Source organism: Salminus brasiliensis, chromosome 20, assembly GCF_030463535.1.
Source record: "Salminus brasiliensis chromosome 20, fSalBra1.hap2, whole genome shotgun sequence".
Lineage (NCBI taxonomy): Eukaryota > Metazoa > Chordata > Actinopteri > Characiformes > Bryconidae > Salminus > Salminus brasiliensis.
This window is the reverse complement of record NC_132897.1, coordinates 18,660,580-18,681,597: the sequence shown is the minus strand read 5'-3', so window position 1 is coordinate 18,681,597 and position 21,018 is coordinate 18,660,580. Positions and strand designations below refer to the sequence as shown.

At 39.7% G+C, this 21,018-nt stretch overlaps 1 protein-coding gene across 4 annotated transcripts in view; it reads left to right on the top strand.

Annotated features, from left to right (window-relative positions):
* adamts3 (ADAM metallopeptidase with thrombospondin type 1 motif, 3) overlaps positions 1 to 21,018 on the top strand; it is a 201,006-nt gene that overhangs the window by 119,376 nt on the left and 60,612 nt on the right. For all 4 annotated transcript variants that reach the window (XM_072664961.1, XM_072664962.1, XM_072664963.1 and 1 more), the window contains 5 exons: positions 3,038 to 3,181; positions 11,851 to 11,983; positions 16,250 to 16,363; positions 17,333 to 17,478; positions 18,440 to 18,615. In XM_072664961.1, coding sequence (XP_072521062.1) covers positions 3,038 to 3,181; positions 11,851 to 11,983; positions 16,250 to 16,363; positions 17,333 to 17,478; positions 18,440 to 18,615 — 713 coding nt within the window. The remainder of the gene's footprint in view (positions 1 to 3,037; positions 3,182 to 11,850; positions 11,984 to 16,249; positions 16,364 to 17,332; positions 17,479 to 18,439; positions 18,616 to 21,018) is intronic.

Here is a 21,018-nt window from a genome sequence, read left to right as displayed (position 1 = left end):
CATGCCTTTTCTCAAACTCTTAAGGATCAAGACTCTTAGCTGTATGCAGCTCTTTATGTTACCTGTTTACATTATTTACTTACTCTGCACCTGACGTGATCAAAGCTGACCTTGCTGCACAACTCATGCAATAACACATTAGTTATTGTCTTTGAATGTCTGCTGTGGGCGGAAGCAGATTCAGCTCGCGTTACGAGTGGGAGTAAACTGCTCAGCTACAAATGTGTACTGGAATCATAGCTGACAATATAAATCATTTTCAGAAGACCGTATAGGCCTTTGTATTTTGGCCAAACCGGGGGTTGGGGGGGGGGGTAACCTTAAGCAAATTCAGGTGATTCTAGTGCTCCGGCGAAAATATCCCACCTACTGGATTATAGCTCTGCTGTTCTTTAATTGATCGGATATGAGGTTAAGGACACCTTCCAGCTAAAACCTCACAGTACATGACCTTGCGCCGTATTCCCCATTACCAGACATCTTCACTCAGACGTTAATTTGCAAGCCCTCAGCTTAGAATGTTCCCGCAAATCCTTATGCGCCCCCTCGCCGCAGGACGCGGGGTTAATAAACCCCTTATTAAGATGTATCTGTAGTTGGATCGCATGTGCCAGATCTATTTTGTAGATCAGCGTAAAATCTCCTTTGTCCACAGCAGAGCTTAGAGCTCATGGCTATTGAGCATTTAGCGAGGGTTCACAAAGAATACACTACCCACACAGATTAGTCACTGACTCAGCCTCATCATCTCCAGCGTATTGTGCATGCCTGCTCAGATCTGTACCCGTTCTAAATGTCTTTCCCCTCTCTTTCTGTGCTTTCACTGCATACCAGAGAGAGAGAGAGAGAGGCAGTATGGTAAGATCCTTCATTAGTCTGTCACCTTGCTGAACATTTTCACTGGCCGCTTGGCGCCGTCGCTTCCCCCGGGGCTGGTATTAGTAAGCACATGTATTGAATGCTCAACTGGAAATAAAAATTGCAACCGGATGCACAGAAGGACAAACGACAATCCATTCAATTCCTTTGTAAGTCCCTGTCCAGCTCAATTGTTTCAGCCTTAACTGACAGTTAGGCCCATTATTTCTATTACTGTGTGAAAGTGCTACAAGAACAGAGCTGTTTATATATATTTTTGGAAGCATTTAGATATTGTTTCTAGTGTCAAAAGAGAAAATGGTTTCAGGCAATCATTTGCAGTGACAAAAAAGTAGGCGCACCATTCATTTCAGTGAATTCTTTTCAATAGAGACAAAGACATCCTCTTTATTGTCCTGTATACAGAGAGCACGCTGTATAATGGTCCAAACATTCTGTGTTATACAATAATTATATACGCGAGACTTTGGCAATGCAACTCATTTATTCAACTCTTCCTCTGCCACCAGTACGAGTACGTCACGCTAATGTCCACTTTGGCCATAGGCTTAAATCTGCTTATCATGATCAACATTTCTGTAGGACTGCAAGGACAGTTCGGACTAGTAGCTCCTCTGTGGCCACAAAAATGGGTTTGTTTGACAGCACTCATTAGATTGACCAACAAACAGTTTAATGGGGATGTCAATGGAGGTCAGTGCAGGATGATAATAGATTTAGTCAGGAATTCTTGGTCTTTCGGATTCCAGATTCCAAGACCATTGGTTCAAAGAACTATTATCCTCAGCTAAGAGGAAATTGGTTCCAATGGTTAGCAACAACCCAGGAACCACTGAGGCACAGGCCTGTCATGAAATTGAAGCTGCAGGAAGACCAGGGTCACTGTGTACAGTCAAGCGAGTTTTACAGCACCATGGGACACTGATGTAATTGATGAGTAAAGGTGAGGCATTCAACCCCAAGAACTATTAACTGTTGGAAACATGTTCTGGGGCTGTTTTGGGCCTGCCAGTGGAACTTGACTTGGACACAATTAGATGTTCCAACAAGACAGTGACCCCAAACATGCACAGAAAGTGGTTGTAGAATGGATAAAGCAAGCTAATATTAAGCTTTTGAAAGTCCTGACCTCACCTCTATTAAGAATGTGTGGACAGTGTTTAAAACCAACACATTTTATTTAACTCTGCCAATTCTGACAAGAGTGGTCAAATGTCCAACCAGAACTCTAGGAGAAGATTACCAAAAAGGTCAAGGTGCCGTTTGCTAAGGCACAATAGAGTCACATCTGAATTGCTTCACTTCAAATCCACTGTGTGGCAAAATCACAACAGTCATGTCACTTTCCAAATATTAATGGACCCTGACAGTATGTTTATTTATTTATTAAAATTCAGTTCAGGTGTTTTAAAGACCTGAACTCTCCCCTGGAGAGGAAGAAAGTAACACCTTAATTCATCACTTAAGTAGTGTGAATTACACAAGATAAGGTCATTTTCTGGCAGTTGATTTTATATTATGGTGATTTTTTTTTTTTTTATCTCTGGTCTCATTGGTTGTCTCAGTATCCGAATATTAATAGTCACTGCTAGTGTTGTCTTTGGAGTGTCACTTGAGATTTGAAGCACTCTGTCTGAGCCCACAGCTTTATCTTCAACAGAGACAGTCAGACCCCTTTAGGACAAGATTGAGAACTCTAGGAGAAGATTACCAAAAAGGTCAAGGTGCCGTTTGCTAAGGCACAATAGACCCAATATTTAAAAACAAATGTTCTATTAAAAATGTTCACCACATGTCCTCATGTTTGTGGACAGCCATTCTAATAAATGCATTCAGTTGCACTCATTGCTGAAACAGATGTGCAAATGCTTAATAGTAGTGGCACCATACCTAAAGCCAGGCATGGGCTAGAGGGGTATGAACTGGGTGCTGATCATCCAACATCTGGACCTCACTAACGCTCGCCACTGAATGGAGTATAAACTAATTTTAATACAATTGATTTCAGAAGAAACAAGGAATGCACAGTTGTCCCAATACTTTTGTCTATATAGTTTATATTGTATATTCATCTGTAGGAATGGCCATGTGCTAATTCAGACAATAGAGCATGAGGAAAGGTATGAGTCCATCTTCACTCTCCTTTTGTTTTCTCTAGGCTGGGCATGGAGCATGATGGACAGGGCAATCGCTGTGGTGATGAGACCGCCATGGGGAGTGTCATGGCCCCTCTGGTGCAGGCAGCCTTCCACCGCTATCACTGGTCCATGTGCAGTGGACAAGAACTGAAGAGATACATTCAGTGAGTCAACAACTGTCTCTTTCCCTGGTTTTATCTTTAACCCCTTCAGATGCCTTGCTTGTCTACGTTCTAAGGCTTATTCACTAACTAAAGGCTATGAATACAAGCACAAATGATTTTTCTTCGCTTTATTATTTTTGTCTAAGCATAAAAAAGCCATATAGGAAGGAACAGACAGACTGATTTCTGTTTACAGACTCTTTAAATGATCTACAATGTAATATTTTTATCTGCATTTTTATGATGTATACAGTTGTTCAGAGCTTCAGAAGTCCTGATTGCATCTGTGATGCACTCACAACATCTCATTATGATGAGACCATAAGTCCATAACGTACGGAACAGTGGATTTAAAAATGAAGCAATCAATATGTTACTGAAGTGTAGATATTTGGGTCATTATCCATCTTCATCTATGTGAGGCACCATCCTGCAGCACTTGAATCTGAATCTCAACAAAAATCTCTATACATATTAGAATATAAGAATTAATCATTTTATTAACCGTCATATGATCAGTAAGTACCAGGGACCCAGTTGCATTGGCAGCCGTACATGCCCAAGCCATAACAGAGCCTCCACCATGTTTGACTTATGCTGTGGTCTGCTTGTAATCATAAACCCCTTCGTTCCTTCTTCTCCATTCTCCAATTTAATTATAGTTTAATTATAGGTAAAGATTTGAGAACAGGCCACATCTGTCAGTGCTTATCAGTTAATTGTCTAGTTACTTTTAAGCCTGTGAAGGTGATGGGAATATGTAAAAAAAAAAATAGCTGTAATTTCTTAAGTGTTATTGCAATATTTATGTTAAGCCATTTGAGTTACATTACAGTCACATCTGAATTGCTTCACTTCAAATCCACTGTGTGGCAAAATCACAACAGTCATGTCACTTTCCAAATATTAATGGACCCTGACAGTATGTTTATTTATTTATTAAAATTCAGTTCAGGTGTTTTAAAGACCTGAACTCTCCCCTGGAGAGGAAGAAAGTAACACCTTAATTCATCACTTAAGTAGTGTGAATTACACAAGATAAGGTCATTTTCTGGCAGTTGATTTTATATTATGTATTTTTTTTTTTTTTAATCTCTGGTCTCATTGGTTGTCTCAGTATCCGAATATTAATAGTCACTGCTAGTATTGTCTTTGGAGTGTCACTTGAGATTTGAAGCACTCTGTCTGAGCCCACAGCTTTATCTTCAACAGAGACAGTCAGACCCCTTTAGGACAAGATTGAGAAGCTGTGTTGTAAGTCTGATAAACATCCGTTGGTGTGTGCAAGCTTTATTGCAGGAAAGTCCATTTTATGACAACATCACCATCAGCATTCAGACCTTCATCCAGTAGCATTCTGAGCCCTCAAAAGGCAAGCCATACTACCGTTGCCTGTTCAGTGTTTTCGTGGGTCTTTAAATGTATTTTTACTTGTATGCGGGACCTTCAGGCAAAGCACATCCGATACCCAATCAACAAGATCATCAAAAATGTAACATTTGGCTCTTTTAAAAGATTATTCTTTATTGTCATGTTTTCCAGCTCCTCATTGCAGATCTGGCATGCAAATCACATCTCTTTATACAGCTGTGCTCACTTGCTAGTCAACAGCGGTCCCTGGTGTGTCTGGAGCTCAGCTTTGTTCGGTGTCAGCTCAGGTTCAGCCAACTGTTTTGATCGCAACGATCTCCACACAGCTCACCCATACTTTGACCTTTGCCAAGAGAAAACCATGAGGTCAGATGGGAGGCTATATTTAGGCTTCCCAGTTGAACAGGTTGGCCAAATGAGGTGATCTATTAGGCTCTGAGCATTGTATGATATAACACACAGAACACAACTGCAGCAGAGTTTCAGCACTGCTTTTGTTTTAATGGTGTACATTCTGAAAGCATGAAAGCACAGCCACTAACTCTGGACAGTATCCAGTGAGTCCAGTTTTTAAGAATTCCTGCTTTATAGATGTGGTAGTTGGCCATTTCATTTGGTATACCTGCTAAAACAGTGGGGCTGAAGACTTGGTGTAAAGCTTCTGTTTTGTCTTATTTTCTATTTATAATCCTAATACACATTTTTTGGCTACACTTTATTTGACCCCTGCTCAAGTAACTCAACATACTTGTATACATCTGTCCTTCCAATATGACTCCACAAACCTTTAGAATTTGGCCAAATTGATTGCTAATCTTCATGACCGGCTTTTGTTGTAAGTATCACATTGCAGACCGTAGTGCACTGTTATGTAAACAGCTATTTGTGGGATGATCAATGTTGGGTGCTTGTAGGATGATCAATTTTATGTTGTAATTGCAGCAAACTGGGATGCTCAGGGTTTTTTTTCCCCAACAATGAATAGTGAGCAATTTTTAATTCCTTTTAAAGCAATGTATTTACAGGAGGTATGACAATCAGGGTCAGAGTCAACAGGTTCGCTGTCCTCGACACCTTAAAATTATATCCTGAAAGTTCTAGTGTGCTTAGTATTTGCATATTGATCTCCCATGAAGAGCAGCAATCAATAGGTTGCAAATCCATGCATTCATTAACACCAGACAAACAAATACAAGGACACAGAGTAACGCTGGACGAAGTTCCACAACATCGGACGTCACAAAAAATCTGTCCAGCGGCTATCTGTACAGTGATGGCAAGCCAATAGAGCAAAGCTCTGTGTGGAGTCAGACTAAAGCTGTTCATTTTATAAGCTGTATGTTTAAAATGATTGTCCGTAGAATCCTTCTATTTGAAATTCTTTACAGCGGTGGTCCTGTTCTTATAAGAAGCTTAGAAGACAACCTACATACCTGCAGACGTTTCAAAGATCAGGCACAAAATCATTTTGGTCTTCACCAGCATGATCTCAGCGGATGTTACGGGCTGATGAGTTTTAATGGTGGAATTGTAGCAACTGCTGGGACCAGATGCACAGGTTAATCGCGCAATACCGTTAATTTGTTGATTAGACTAGACAGCGCCAGCTGCCAGAGGATAGCTGCTCGGTTGAAAATACCTCACTTTGTTATTTCAAGTTTATATACGCTCATCATAGCAAAGGGCGTCATGGCAAAATTAGGCTTTCAGTGATGTCTTTGTACTGTTCTTTTTCTGGGGCAGAATGAGTTACAACATATATCTTTAATAGTTTTTTTTCATTAGAAACATCTACCACACATTTTTATTAAGGTTGAGTTCAGGACTTTGGAAAAGTCACTCCAAAAAGCTTATTGTTTATCTGATTTATCCATTCCAGAACAATTTTTAATTCCTTTTAAAGCAATGTATTTACAGGAGATATTAAGATCAGGGTCAGCATCAACAAGTTCGCCATCCTCTACACCTTAAAATGATATCCTGAAAGTTCTAGTGTGCTTAGTATTTGCATATTGACCTCTCATGAAGAGCAGCAATCAATAGGTTGCAAATCCATGCATTCATTAACACCAGACAGTGTTTAATAGTTTTTTTGTTTTTTTTTTTTTTTTTTCTAAACCCACCACAGAGGAATAGTTACATACTATTATACATATATAATATACATATATATGTAATATATATGTAATAGTTACATACTATATATACATACTGGTTCAAAAAATACATCCACCCGCGTAAATTATCATTTTAGTAGTTCTGAAAGTTCCATAATGTCTTTTAACTCTCCCCTGCCAAGGGCTCGTAACTAACTTCCTGTTAGTGATTATGATTGACCACAGCAGGTAGCTTCTCTGTGCCCACATAAAAAAAAAAGTTTTTGTCTGCTTTGATTAGATTTTCCAACACACAGTACTATAGAAAGTCCAAGGAGTTCATTTGTCATTTGATTCCAAGATCATCAGTTCAAACAATTGTGCATAAGTTACATAAGTTATTGGGAGGTGTAGCCATGGTCTGGAAGAATACGCAAACTGTGACCCTCTGACCACATCGTCAAAGAAAAAGCCTTCTAGAGGAAGGTTGTATGGTCAGATGACACTGTAAATGACCAGATGTATGTTTGGGGGGGATAAAGGTGAGGTATTTAAGCTCAAGAACATGCTACCAACTGTTTAGCATGGTGGTGGGAGGTTCTTGCTGTGGAGCTGTTTTGCTGCCAGGTGAACTGGTCCATTGCACAAAAATGGATGTAATAATGAAGGAAGACCACCTTAGAATTCTTCAGTGTACCCTCAAATCATCGAACTGATAGTTGACAACTGGACAGAGTCAATGTCACATCACAGGTGGTTCTGGAATGGATACATCAGATAAACAATAAGCTTTTTGACAGGAGCTTGTTGATTGCTACTAAAAGCATCTGGTCAAGGTGCAGGTGGATAGGGGATGTATGTTTAATTTTGACACTGTGTTGATTCAGAAAACACCCTCAAATAAAAACATGTATTCATTCTGGACCAGAAAAAGAACAGCTCAAAGAAACCATCAAAAGCCCAATAATGCATGTCCATGATGAGTGTAAATGTGTAAACCTCTGGCATTAACACTTACTTATTGATTAAAAATCATAATCTGACAAGGGTTACTTCAACAGAGACTTTCATCATAGAGCAACTTTAATTGTATAGCTATTAGTTGTTGGGTTTTCTTTTTTTCTGGTTCCAGCCTCAAAATTATAAAAAAAAAAAAAAAGAAAACTGTAAAGGAAAACAATGGCAATCAATACAATAAACAGTAGACCTTAGCTGTGTGCCAAAAACACATTGACTGTAGTCAGTTCATGAATTATTCTGCCCTCAGGGAGGAAAATAATCAGGATAAAACAGTTAAAATGAGGTTAGAATAAAGAATCCCAGCTTTAACTACATGGCCGTTGTTTAACCTATATAGGAATGCGTGTTCTTTTCACAGCTACTGTAATTCTTCCATTTTAAGTGGACCAAAAACAAATGAATTAAATATAAAATACAAGTTTCATGTTGGAACTCTTTTACAGCCTGTCGTGTCAGCAGAGTCAGAGTATCCTCCCTGGTGATGCTCTGCTCTTTGCCTTCGATCTTTGCTCTTTGTCCTCACGCTCCGTAGAGTTCAGTTAAGGCGACTGACTTGGCCAATGAAGGTAATTCCAGTTTTGTCCCCAAAAAACTCCAAAGCTTTCTTAGCAGCTGCTGGTGTGAGTGAGGGAGGTGGTGTTCTTTAGATCATGTGCCCTTCCTTTATTTCTTCCATTTCTCTTTTCTTCACTGGACTTCTCATCTCGTCGTAAGATGTTGTCCCTGCAGACCTACCCGGCCTGTTCCTCTGTTCGTGAGGTTGACTCACGGTCTTGTGCTAAACCCTGTGGTAAACCATGGTCTTCCTTCATCCACAAGGCTCACCAGATATTCCTAACAAGCTTCTGTGTGTAAGATATTTTGGCTATGGCCTGTTGAGATCATATTTATTCTGATTTTCTTTGATCCTGTTGACTGGCAACAGTAAGAGACTCTGGATGCAAATGCCACATCTCAGATCAGCTCCAGACCTTTTGTTAGGTCTTTTGTGCATGAACAACAAAGAGCTGGACAGGATAACAACTCTGCCTTATAAGTCATTGTTTCATTTGCAATACGCTGCCATTGGATAGAACAAGAAACAAAATAAGTGAATTCAGTGTCCAATTACTTTTGAAATCCATGGATTTTGACTGGGTTGACTGGTTAAGGAATATTCAAGAAAACCTCTTTTAAGAATATTTGGCAAACAATATTAAACTTTTTTTTTTTTTAAGGGACTGATGTTCAAAAAAAGCAGTGCTGTGCAGGTGTGACAGCACACCATGCTACACATCAAATACACTTTGAAGGTCCTACAAAAATCAGCTTCAGAAGTCTTCACAGGATTCGGAATACTGGGATGGGTTATGGAATCAGTAGTGTTGGTATCTACTACTTTTGATCTCTGAAGTCTGAAGTCTTTGAAAGTTTGGTTCATTTTTTACAGAGACAATTAAAGTGTTGGAACCTACTGTTTTATTCTGGCAGGGTTTCCACTGTGACCAGTTGCTTTAATTTAAGGCAGTTAAGCTGGGTTGATTTACAGTGTGTTCAAGGTAAAGGTGCACATATTTGTTACTGTACAGTGTACACTGTACAGCGAAATGTGTCCTCCGCATTTAACCCATCTGGTAGTGAACACACACACACACACACACACACACACACGCGTGTCTAAGGGGCAGTGAGTACACATGCACCCAGAGCGGGGGGCAGCCAACTCCAGCGCCCGGGGAGCAGAGAGGGTAAAGGGCCTTGCTCAAGGGCCCAACAGTGGCAGCTTGCCAAGCCCGGGAAACCTCCATCACTAGTACTTTATTGCTTACAAAACAAACTTTGGATCCCATAGTTGTAGGTAATGGCTTGTGGATGAAAAAAAAACAAAACAAAACATGACAATTGAAAAAGACAATGTAAACCTCTCTGGTATGAAGGCACGCTGAACCCAGTAGTTAATACTTCTGTATTTCGCTGCCGTCGGGGGAACCAGTCATTTGTTGAAGATGGGCCGTATTCAGAACCATGATACATCAGCCAGTCTGCAGTGGCCTTCAGTAAGTAGTTTTAATAAACCTTGCAAATTGGGGTGATCTTTTTTATTGTAGCTCCCAGGCATTCGCTGATTTGCTTGGTGGTTCTGGGAGGACTTTTCTGAATAACACTCGAGGATTTTGAATAATTGAATCTATCGCTGTGCACTGAAGGTTAATTCCTGATTGAAAAAAAGATGATTGGAAGAAAAGTACCCATAAATTCTTTACGAAAGTCTTTCTTCAACAATGGCAAATAAAGTGTATGGGTGTTATGTAATATATATCAATTTTTACTTGAGTTTTCAGGGTCTGGGCTCTCTTACTCAATACAGTCATTGATACCAATTCATGAATAATCAATGCACCTTTTTTAGAACTGGGACATGTGGCTTAGTTGTTCTATTTAAAACAGAAATTTGTCATTGTCTGCAAACACGAAGGGGAATTTTACCTATTTTTCAAAATCGCAGCACAGTTCAATTGTTGAGGCGTAAACAAAGTTTAATGTTGATAATGGAAAACTTGACTGGTTAGTGTTATCTTTTGTGACATTAAGCCCCACAGCAATGTTCATCTCTCACTATGACTGGAGTTCAATTCCCAGCTTGGCACCATGCTACACCAATAAGGGTCCTTAAAAAACTTTTCTTCTTACTTTTATTTATATATATATATATATATATATATATATATATATATATATATATATATATATATATATATATATATATACACACACACACACCAGACTAGTCTAGAGTTAGGGTTGGGGTAGGGTAGCGCTAAGGCTAGGATTAGGGATGTGATTAGAGTTAGAGGTTAGGGTAAGGGTTTTGCTGCCATTTTTTTTACACTCTATTTGAGCCCTTTGAAGCTCAGTTAAAGAGCCATTCACTCTCACCTAGTATTAAAAGTTCACATAATATATTTCTCTCTTTATATCATCCTCAAGACTAATCAGGACAGTGGGGATTTCAGCAAAACAGGTCTTCAAGAGCTATTGATTTGGATCATTGATTTCTGGCTGTTTCAATAATTCTATGTATTAAAAAACCATAAGCTCTCCATTGAATGAAAACAAAATGTTTCATAAACCCACCAGCAGATATACTTTGATGTCAAAGGAAGCATTGCATCAAATGACAATTATGCCGTTTGCATTTTTTTTTTTTTTTTAATGCTTTCAAACATGTTTGGTAACTTATCAAGACCGTTTTTGAAGGGTTTGGATTGAGCTTCGTGACAAACATTACAACTGCAGTTGAGAAGGATTTCAGAGTTTATTAAAACAGAATTTAATATAGTGTATATTAAAGCGTGGCTCAGCCACTCAGAATATGAACAGATATACAGCTCTGGAAAAAAAAAAAAAAGAAGAGACCACCCTACATTATCAGTTTCTCTGGTTTTACTACTTATAGGTAATGCGTTTAGGGAAATTAACATTTTCATTATATTTCATAAACCATGGACAACATTTCCCTTAAATTCCAAATAAAGATATTGCTGTTTGAAGTTGATGGCAGGCTCTCCAATAGTCTTTTACATTGCTATTCAGTGACTTTATGCAAATTATGCATGGTCTGCAAATTCAGTTAAGCTTTATTTGATGAAATGCCTGGAATAAAATGGTTGACATATATGCAAAGAAAAAAAGTCTCAATATTTTTCAGAGCTGTATGTTGAGGAGAGCTGATTCTTCTTAAACTCAATACGGTCAAGATAGAAGTTACATTTGATAACACATTGTTTTGTTTGTTTACAAATTATATATTGTTTCATTTTTCTATTAGCATCAGTAACTGATTTTTGTTAGTTTTAACCACCAGACTGCCGCTGTACATCTGTCATTATTTTGTCATGACCTCAATAAACTGCAGGTTGGCTGTTACTGAGGTTGCATATAGACAAAAGTTACATCAGTAAAGAGAGAGCATTGCACTGAGGACTTAATTACTGTGCATTTAGTGAGTCTCCTTCATTGCTGACTTCATTCATGATGCTTACACTGAGGTTTAAAGGTTTAGTCCAGGTTTCTTCACCACTCGAACCCTTTAGGAACAGAATTGTTTGTGATGTACTGAACCTGCTTATGAAGTCCATCATAAAACAGTGCAGACTAATGGCATACATTTGCTGTAATTCTTCTTCTTATTGTTCCTCACAGTTCTTATGACTGCCTGCTGGACGATCCTTTCAAGCACGACTGGCCGCAGCTTCCTGAACTGCCTGGCATCAACTACTCCATGGACGAGCAGTGTCGTTTCGATTTCGGAGTTGGATATAAAATCTGTACATCAGTAAGTCTAGCTAAAGGCAGTTTTCTTCTTTTGACACACTCGCGCTATTAAACCTGATGGATCCATCCCACTAAGTCACTCTAAGCTAGTTACATTTCGCTGTATGACGTATCTGTAAAAGCTGTTTGAGGTTGCCTTTAGAAAGCTTTCTAGTGGAACTGAATATCAACTGCCTTTGAAGAGCGAAATAATCTACGTCAACCACATTCTCCTGACGAGCCAAAACCATAAATAATACATCAGTTTTCAAAACACATTGAAGTCAACATTCAGCTTTTGATGCATATCGCCATGACCTGCAGAAAGTTCCCCCCCAAGACTTTGAATATATCAGCCTATTGTATTTTTAAAAGCCCTGAATGCTGCAGACACAGGGGACATTCGTCATGGTGCAACCAAGCTACAGTCGGGTTGGAGGATATGGTTTGTTAGAATAATTGGAGGATAAAAATGTATTCATTCTATGTACTTAGCTCATGTTAATATAACCGACAGAGTGTCCAAGAATCCAACCATAGGAGCCCCGACTAGGCACGGTCCCCATGATCAGGAGGATCGCTGGTTTAAATCCCGGTCATGCTGCTAGCCATCCAAGGCAGCCGAGGCCCCGAGAACGCACAATTGGCCTTGTTCTGTAAACAGTTAGGTTAGTAAAGAATGAGCTGATCTCATAAGATACAGTTGACTGAAAGTCTGTTCATTACATCATTACACTGCTTCTTTTTTAACTGTTGCCAATGCGGCATTGCTGGGCAGCTGGCACACTGAGTCAAAGGAGAAAAGCCATCCACACACCCAGAAAGAGCACAGCCAATTGTGCACCCTCAGACACTGGCAACTGATGGCAAAGCAGCATGACTCTGTATTTGAACTTGCAACCCCTGCGTCTTGGTGCTAACATATCAGACCACTGAGCCACTCTGAGCTCTAGCTCTCAAAACCTTGACCAATGTCTCAGCCCTTAAATAGCTTCTTGGGCCTATGGAGTTTTATAAATACTCTATTCTGAGTCCAGCAGTGACACTGGTGGTTTTTAAAAACTCCAGCAGCACTGCAGTGTCAGATCCACTTGTCCTAGCACAGCACACACTCTACACCATCTCAGTCACTGCAGTGCTGAGAATTACCCTGAGGTGCTGTGGGGTCCAGATCATTGAAGAACAGGTTGAAAGGAGGCTAATAAAGTATGCAGAGAAACAGATGGACTACAGTCTGTACATACATATTCATTTACAAAACACACCCGACTGTGAAGTAGATTATGCACTCGTACAGAAAGTGTCACTGCGTCCAGTAATGTCAGCAGGCCATGCAAGCAATGAGCTTGATGTAGAGTGTTGCAGAATACACCAAACCACAAAAAAAAAACAAAAAAAAACAAACGCAAGCTTACCATCACTTCAGTTTCCATTTGAAACATTAGATGTTTTGCCTGAACAGCCAGTGGCTCCTGCTACCACTCATAAGGGTTTCATTAAAACCTTACCAAAAAAGGAACAGTAAAGTTTAATTCTCATTAAAAGATTTACCAACATTTTAACACAGTTGACCATACCCCAGTGTGTCTTCCCCAATGCATCACCACATGTCTAACAAACGCCTGCTCTAAACCTCAGCATCTTCACACCTGCTCGCTGGCTTGGCAGCCTGGTGGAGCAGATGGCACGATGGTTGGCATTCTGTCACCAAAGTCAGAAACACAAGTAAACAAGATGAGCCTGCTGTGAGCACTCCCCTACAGCTCCTCTTTCCTCAGGCCCCCTAGTGTTTTGTTTTTTACTGGTTTAAATCTGCTGCCATATGAGTTACAAAGCTCAAACGACACCATTGGCAAATGTAGCAAGGCTTTCAGTGCACTACAGCATCTCTTTCAAAAGAGCCATGAGGTCACCCTTTTGCAGGATGAGCTATGTTTTTTTTACAAAAAAAAATGTGAATGTGCATGTGAACTATTTCAAGGAGCAGTTGCCAAGCACTGTTTATCAGAACAATTCAACTCAAGTGACCTTACATGCTATCACATTATTAATAGAAGAAAATGAGAATAAAGTATTGATATCTTGGTGTCATGGAGCTTGCTGTGGAGGCAGAAGCACTTGCAGGTCTTCACTTAGATACATGAACTAAGGTAAGAACAGGATACAAACAAACAAGGGAACAACATACAAACCTAACAAGGTGTAGAACAGACCAAAACAAAGGGACAAAGCATAAGTAACACTGACTAGATACAGACATGAACTGAGTGAGGTACAAACCGCTGACTGAGGCACACCTCAAAGACAGAAGACAAACATGTGTACCATGTGCAAGGACAGACAGACAAGCATGAAACAGGGGTGGATATACACAAAGGACGAGGGACAACTGGAGCAAATGAGAGGGTGTGGCAAGAAACGGTACAGGTGTGAACACTTAGAGGTACCAGAACTGGCAAGATACAAAGCCATGTACTAGAAAGCCCCCACCCCACAGAGCTGGCAAAGGGGGAGGCAAAGGAAGCACATGGCTAACCTACAATGGGCACAGTAGTCTTGGACACAGGGGGTTCCACCATCTTGGACACCTGTAGTAGGAGTAGCCACCACTACCAGAACAGAAACTGGGGCAGCTGACACTGCTTGCCTGGTAGCAGGCACAGATGCCACTGCCAGGATAGGGAAAGGGGCAGCTAGCACTGCTGGCCTTTTAGCAGGCGCAGATGCCTACATACTCACAGGTCTTTATTTACAGATAAGGGACTTTCTATACAAACCTGACAAACAAGAACATGTACCCAACCAGGCATGGAACAGACCAAGACAAGAAAACCTAAACAAAGCAAGGTAACAGACTGCCTAGAGACAGACAAACTGAGCAAGGTAACCAGGAGACACTCCCTAGAGGCAGACAAACCGAGCAAGGTAACCAGGAGACACTCCCTAGAGGCAGACAAACTACACACGGTAACAAAGAAACACTGAATTCACAAACCACTGACTGACAGGAAAGACAACCAAAGGCAAATGTGAAACACAGGGGTAGATATACACAACAAAGGACGAGGGACACCTGGAGGGAACGAGAGGGTGTGGCAAGGAACGGGGTACAGGTGTGAACATTTAGGCACAGGCGGGACCAGAACTGACAAGATACAAAACGAGAAAGCACTTGTCAGGGCAAAACAAGGGCAGGCATGACATTTGGCCACATAAAAAGATTAAAACAAGCTTGATTACCAAGATTCTTTTTAATTTAGCACAAATCATTGTTGATCCTTTTAGTAAGAATTCAACATAATAATTTTAATGCTACAACTTTAGTGATCTTACCATCTGGTTTGTGTGTTTAGCTACAATGACAAAATTAGAATACAAGTTAAAAAATATTGTCACAAAAAAGTACTGAAAATATACTCATACAGCACCTGATGAGAGTGAACATATGACATCGCAGCAGTACGACTCAATTACAGTTTTTAAGTAAGTAATTTTTTAAAATGTATTGCATACTAGGCTTTAGCGAATATAAATAATACGAATTATTAATGTAGAATTTTACTTGTTCAGAAATAAGTGCATGGTTTATTAAGTATAATAAGAATAAACATGTCAAATGTACTTATGACCAAAATGTTAAAAGATGAATACTAAATATTTATCACTGTTTGCTGAATTTACTACACAGCACACATATGACTAAAAATGTTAAATAAGATCGCCCAAGAAATTGCAAATAAACCATTAAATAAACCCTCTTTAGTAAGCAAATGTAAATTGAAAAATCAGTAAGAAAAAGAAAATAATTAATAATTAATTAAGTAATTCTGCATATTTTAAACACAATATCTATTGATTTTCTGAATTTAACATATTTAAAAAATAAAACAAAACATATTCAATATTCTATTACTTTAGCACATACCACATTCAATGTTTTTTATGGTTATATGTTAAAGGATCAAATAAATAGTAATTTTACCTTAAAAAGTGCAGAAGTGTGTTTTATGTAGAAAATCAAAAACGCCTGTGTCTCGGGGCGAAGACCAGACCTGTCAATGCCAAGCCAGGCAGGGCAAACTTGAGAGGGAGAATCAATTAAATCCGCTTTGATCAAATACACACACTGACTGGTTTCTTACAGAAAAGGACCATCTGAAGGCCAACGGAAGTGAGACATAAGCTGCTCAGTTCTCTCTCTCCTTATCTCTCTGTGTGCCTCTCTCGTTCTCGCTTTCTTTCTCGAAACCCACCCATGGGAACTAATGCATCATTTCTCTTCCCCCAGTTTCGAACATTTGATCCTTGCAAGCAGCTGTGGTGCAGTCACCCAGACAACCCATATTTCTGCAAGACGAAAAAGGGACCGCCACTAGACGGCACAGAGTGTGCGCCCGGGAAGGTAAAACCAAACACTTCAGTGTCACATAACACTTTGTTGGCCCCTGACTTTCATCTCTGTGCCGTCTTGCATGGAACATCTGCTGAATCCCACTTTGGCCATTTGCAGCTGTCACAGTGCTATCCCACCTAATCTGTATTACTGTAAATATCCTATAGTAAAGTATAGTCAATAGTGTGTTGGGGGTCAGGTAATTTCTCTACTGAGGGATAGAATTAAGTGTACTAGATATAGTACCGTCCAGTGAAGGTTTTCTGGGAGGATTTGATATTGTTCAGCACAAGAGTGTTCTAGAGGTCAGGTTGTTGGATCCTCACCACCTACCTCATCCCTAACTTCCCAACTTATCCCAAAAGTACTGAATAGAGCACATCTATCATTCCAGAGAACACAGTCCCCCTGCTCCACAGCTTAATGCTGTGGGCTTTAAACCCCTCTAGCCCTTGCCTGGCATTAGACAGCATGGTGCCCATAGGTTTATGTTTAGCTGCTCCAGAGAGTCCTATTGAATTGGCAGTACTTCTCTACTGGGACTAGACAAGCTGTTTGTGTGTGCATTTGCACATCTGTGTCAGCAATGGGTGTAGCTTAAAGTAGCCTGAATGCATTTATTAGAAGAGGTGTTCACAAACATTTAGACATACAGTATATGTGTGTGTTTTTTCTCTGTCATACAAAAACACAAAGTGTGTTTGGACACTTGGATGAATGTGGACACCGTTTGAATGTGGCAGTAATGCAAAAAAAAACAACAAACTTTACAGGAGAATGAAAACACCTTTCTAACTGTGTGTGTGTGTGTGTGTGTGTGTGTGTGTGTGTAATACAGTAATGCGTTTGGAAATTAAACTCTTTATTTGTACTTTGTGTTGTTCATTAACACAAGCACCAACTCCACTAGAACAAATTCCACATACTTGTGAGTGTACCTAACCATTAAAGTGATTGCGACTCTTAATTCTCTTAAAGTGGTGCTACAAAGGCCATTGCATGTGGAAAAACGCCAACCAGGTGAAGCAGGATGGAGCGTGGGGAGCCTGGACGAAGTACGGCTCGTGTTCTCGCTCCTGTGGGACAGGCGTGCGCTTCAGGACGCGGCAATGCAACAACCCAGCGTATGTGATTTTTAAAATTTATTTATTTATTTATTTTTTTATAGCATCCATAACATATAACTAGTGGTACAAACCGGCTGTTGTTTACCTTTGCCATGTTTAAAAACAAATACTCTCAACCTGAGACATTAGGATTCAGGACAAATAGTGACAAACACCTTCAGCTTTCACACAGCCAGTCATACCACAGCTAGTCAATCAATGGCATAATAATGATAATAATAATAATAATAATAATAATAATAATACTAATAATAATCTTTATTTGTATAGCCCATTTCACACAGAAAGGCAACTCAGAATGCTTCACAGAGCACTTGAAAAGAAGGGTAAACATTGCGCCCACAAATAGAATAACACATGCAAGAAACTATCGATATAAACACAACTTAGTAAAGTCATAATATTAGGAATAAGTACAAATACAAAACGTAATGGCTATAAAATTATAAAGTAATTGAATAAATGATAAAAGTAACATTAGAAAGCAATTAAAGCAAGTAAAATCAGACAGGTTATGCAAAACACAGTTCATAATAATATGAAATGTCAATTTTCATATGAAATGTAAATGATACAGATAAAATAAAACATGTTATAGCTATAAAGTCAAAATAAAAAAAAAAAGATGAATACAGCTGCGGTGAGCAGAAAAGCATTTCCGGATACAGAACATTCTCCAACCTTGAGAAGGAAGGACTACAATAGTAGAAAACCATGTCAGGTTTCACAGCCAAAAACAGAAAGCTGAGGCTGCAGTGGGCACAGGCTCACCAAAACCGGGCTGCTGAAGACTGGAAGAACACATGCAACTCAAGATGCACATGTATTACTATTCAGAAGACCTGACATGGCAAAGGTTAATGAAGTAGCCTCACTGTTGTTTTGTATGTTAAGAGGAAATATTTGCTGAACCTGTCTTTTACTTTGGTCTTCCTTCCTTTCCTGCTGTGTGACACAGTCCATCTAATGGTGGTCAGGATTGTCCAGGGGTGAACTACGAGTTCCAGCTGTGCAACACGGACGACTGCCCCAAGCATTTTGAAGACTTCAGGGCCCAGCAGTGTCAGCTCCGTAACTCGCACTTTGAGTACCAAAACACTAAACACCACTGGCTTCCCTACGAGCATCCAGATGGTGAGTGTGTGTGTGATATGTGAGATGGAATACCTTTAGAGAGTCCACATTTCCTTTTTGTAGATTTATGACTAAGTTATTGATTGTATCCCTTTGGACACCGTTTTTAATCCTGATGCAGAAACTACTGGGAATTAATTAGCTAAGCATATATTAAGGATTCCAACATGATTCCAATTTAGGGTCTAGGTATGTTTATTATGGCAGTAATGTAGTTACAAGAGTGAAGAACTGAAGTATGATTCTGCACACAGGGTTTAAAGGGCTAAGGCTTATAATTATTAAGAAGCTAATGTGTGAGTTACAGGACTGGGAATTTCATACAGTCCACATGACATGTGAAATAAACAAGTTAAGATCAAGGCAGGGCTCATATGCCACCCTACAGCAGAGGTGTTTGTGTAGAGCTTATCCTTTCATTGGTTGTGCCCTGGAGTGTTTTGTACAGCATGCACACCTGCCATCAAATTGAGGTAGTTTGAAAAGGCAGTCATGGGAGAAAATGCTGAAGTTTTAGCTTCTGGTAGGTGGCCTTTGAGCAAGAAGCAGGAGGGCTGCTGTAAGAATATAAAGCAGGGAGATGAGCTGTAGAAAATGCTGAGAATTGACCTCCGCCGGTTTGTTGCACTGGCCAGCAGAGATGGTGGCAAATTAACTCTACGTTAATTAACTACGTTAACTAACCGTATCGTCCAGCTTATTTACGGCCTCTACAAATCCACTGTTTTGCCAGTTAAAAGTAGCAAAAGTACATCCTATTTAATATTGTGAAGCAATGGTCTTTAAAGAATCAGCGTTGCCTTATTGCACATGCCGAGAGTTCAGGCTCTGTGCCGTTCTTCATCATGCCCCACTCCTTTCCTCCCCTCTGTTTTATCGGGCCTTTAATCTGTACGCTTTTGTTTGCTTCCATTCACCTCGCTTTTAGCCGAACGCAAGGCCTGCCGAGTTTCAGAAGCCAGGTCTTAAACGGAGCCTCCCACATAACACTGATGGATTGCTCCTGGGCGCACATATAAAAAATGTCCCTTTCCCCTTAGCCTGTGCTTCTCCAGCACAGCAGTGCCTTAATGCAGGTGGTCCTCGTGTCCAAAGCTATTTACTCAGCAGGTTTTTGACCACTGGTCATTGGGGATAAAAGAGCTTTCAAATGTAATGTGTTGCTCAGATGGTGAAAAGGCCATGATGCTTACACCTAACAGGACTTCTTTTTTTTTTTTTTTTTTTGTACCCGGCTATTATTTGTACCTATTTTTATACGTGGTCATTTTACATTTTTATATAGTTTATCACCACCACTGATTGAAATGCGTATTCATCAGTTTTCACTAAGCAGATCCCTTGAGATTTACTATTTAAGAGAGGGCCCTGCCATAAAATTCTCACGTGAACTCTTAGAAGGTAATAAAAATGTGTGGTTAAATTTATATTAATCATTTCTCAGTTTTAGCTTATTGAAATATTACAAATTTAGAGTCAAAGCAATGGTACCACATTTCTGTTTCTAGGTAGAATAGAAGAAATGAGTGCAATTTTACTAATTTGAACTAATATAGCCAGAAATGGCAATGCACGGGGTACAAGCACTTTCAGCCCAATCAGGCCTACTGCAGTAGTGTTGGGCTGTCTCACAGTAGATACATTGGTGGCACCCACAGCTTTACCTCATCTATAAGATTATCAATGACCCTATAATACCTTTTTTGGGACTGTTCCCTAGTGGCATGTCAAACTTCTATTGTACATTGATTTTAACTTGTACTTCAGTTGACCTTTGCATGGCAGTCATATCTAATAAGGTGGAAATCTATACAGACAGCTTAGATTAATTTGTCTGAACCCAAAGGAGTCACATATGAAAACAGAATTTGCAAAAAGACATGTAACTCTAAGGTTGCTGTGAATGTTGTGGTTGACGTGCGTTGATGGTCCATATTGACCCTTAGTAAACAGAAAGCAAGCATATGAAGACTCACCCCAGCTTACCGATCGATAAGTTCACTTTCCTTCTAGCTATAAAACAATGCCAGCTCACTGTCGGTGTTGATCTCCAATGTGTATCTGATCTGTCCTATGTGAAAACAGGGTATAGGGTTGGACCGGCCTGTGCTGTGCTCTGCCAGTGTTCACTTCAAGCTAACAAGAAATGGACGCTTTTACCTCACTATTTTGTACGGGGAACACTACATGCCTAGACTGTCACACACTGCCTCAAACAATGTGTCTATAATAGACTATAAGTAGATTCATTGCTTCGTCTGAAATTAAGGATATTAAAAAGAGTTTATCCTGCTTTTGTAGAGTAGAGTAACTGTCTCTACTGTTCAGGGAAGAAGGCTTTCTATTAGATTTTAGCTCTTGGAGCATTGCTGTAAGGATTTATTTGCATTCAGCTACAAGTGC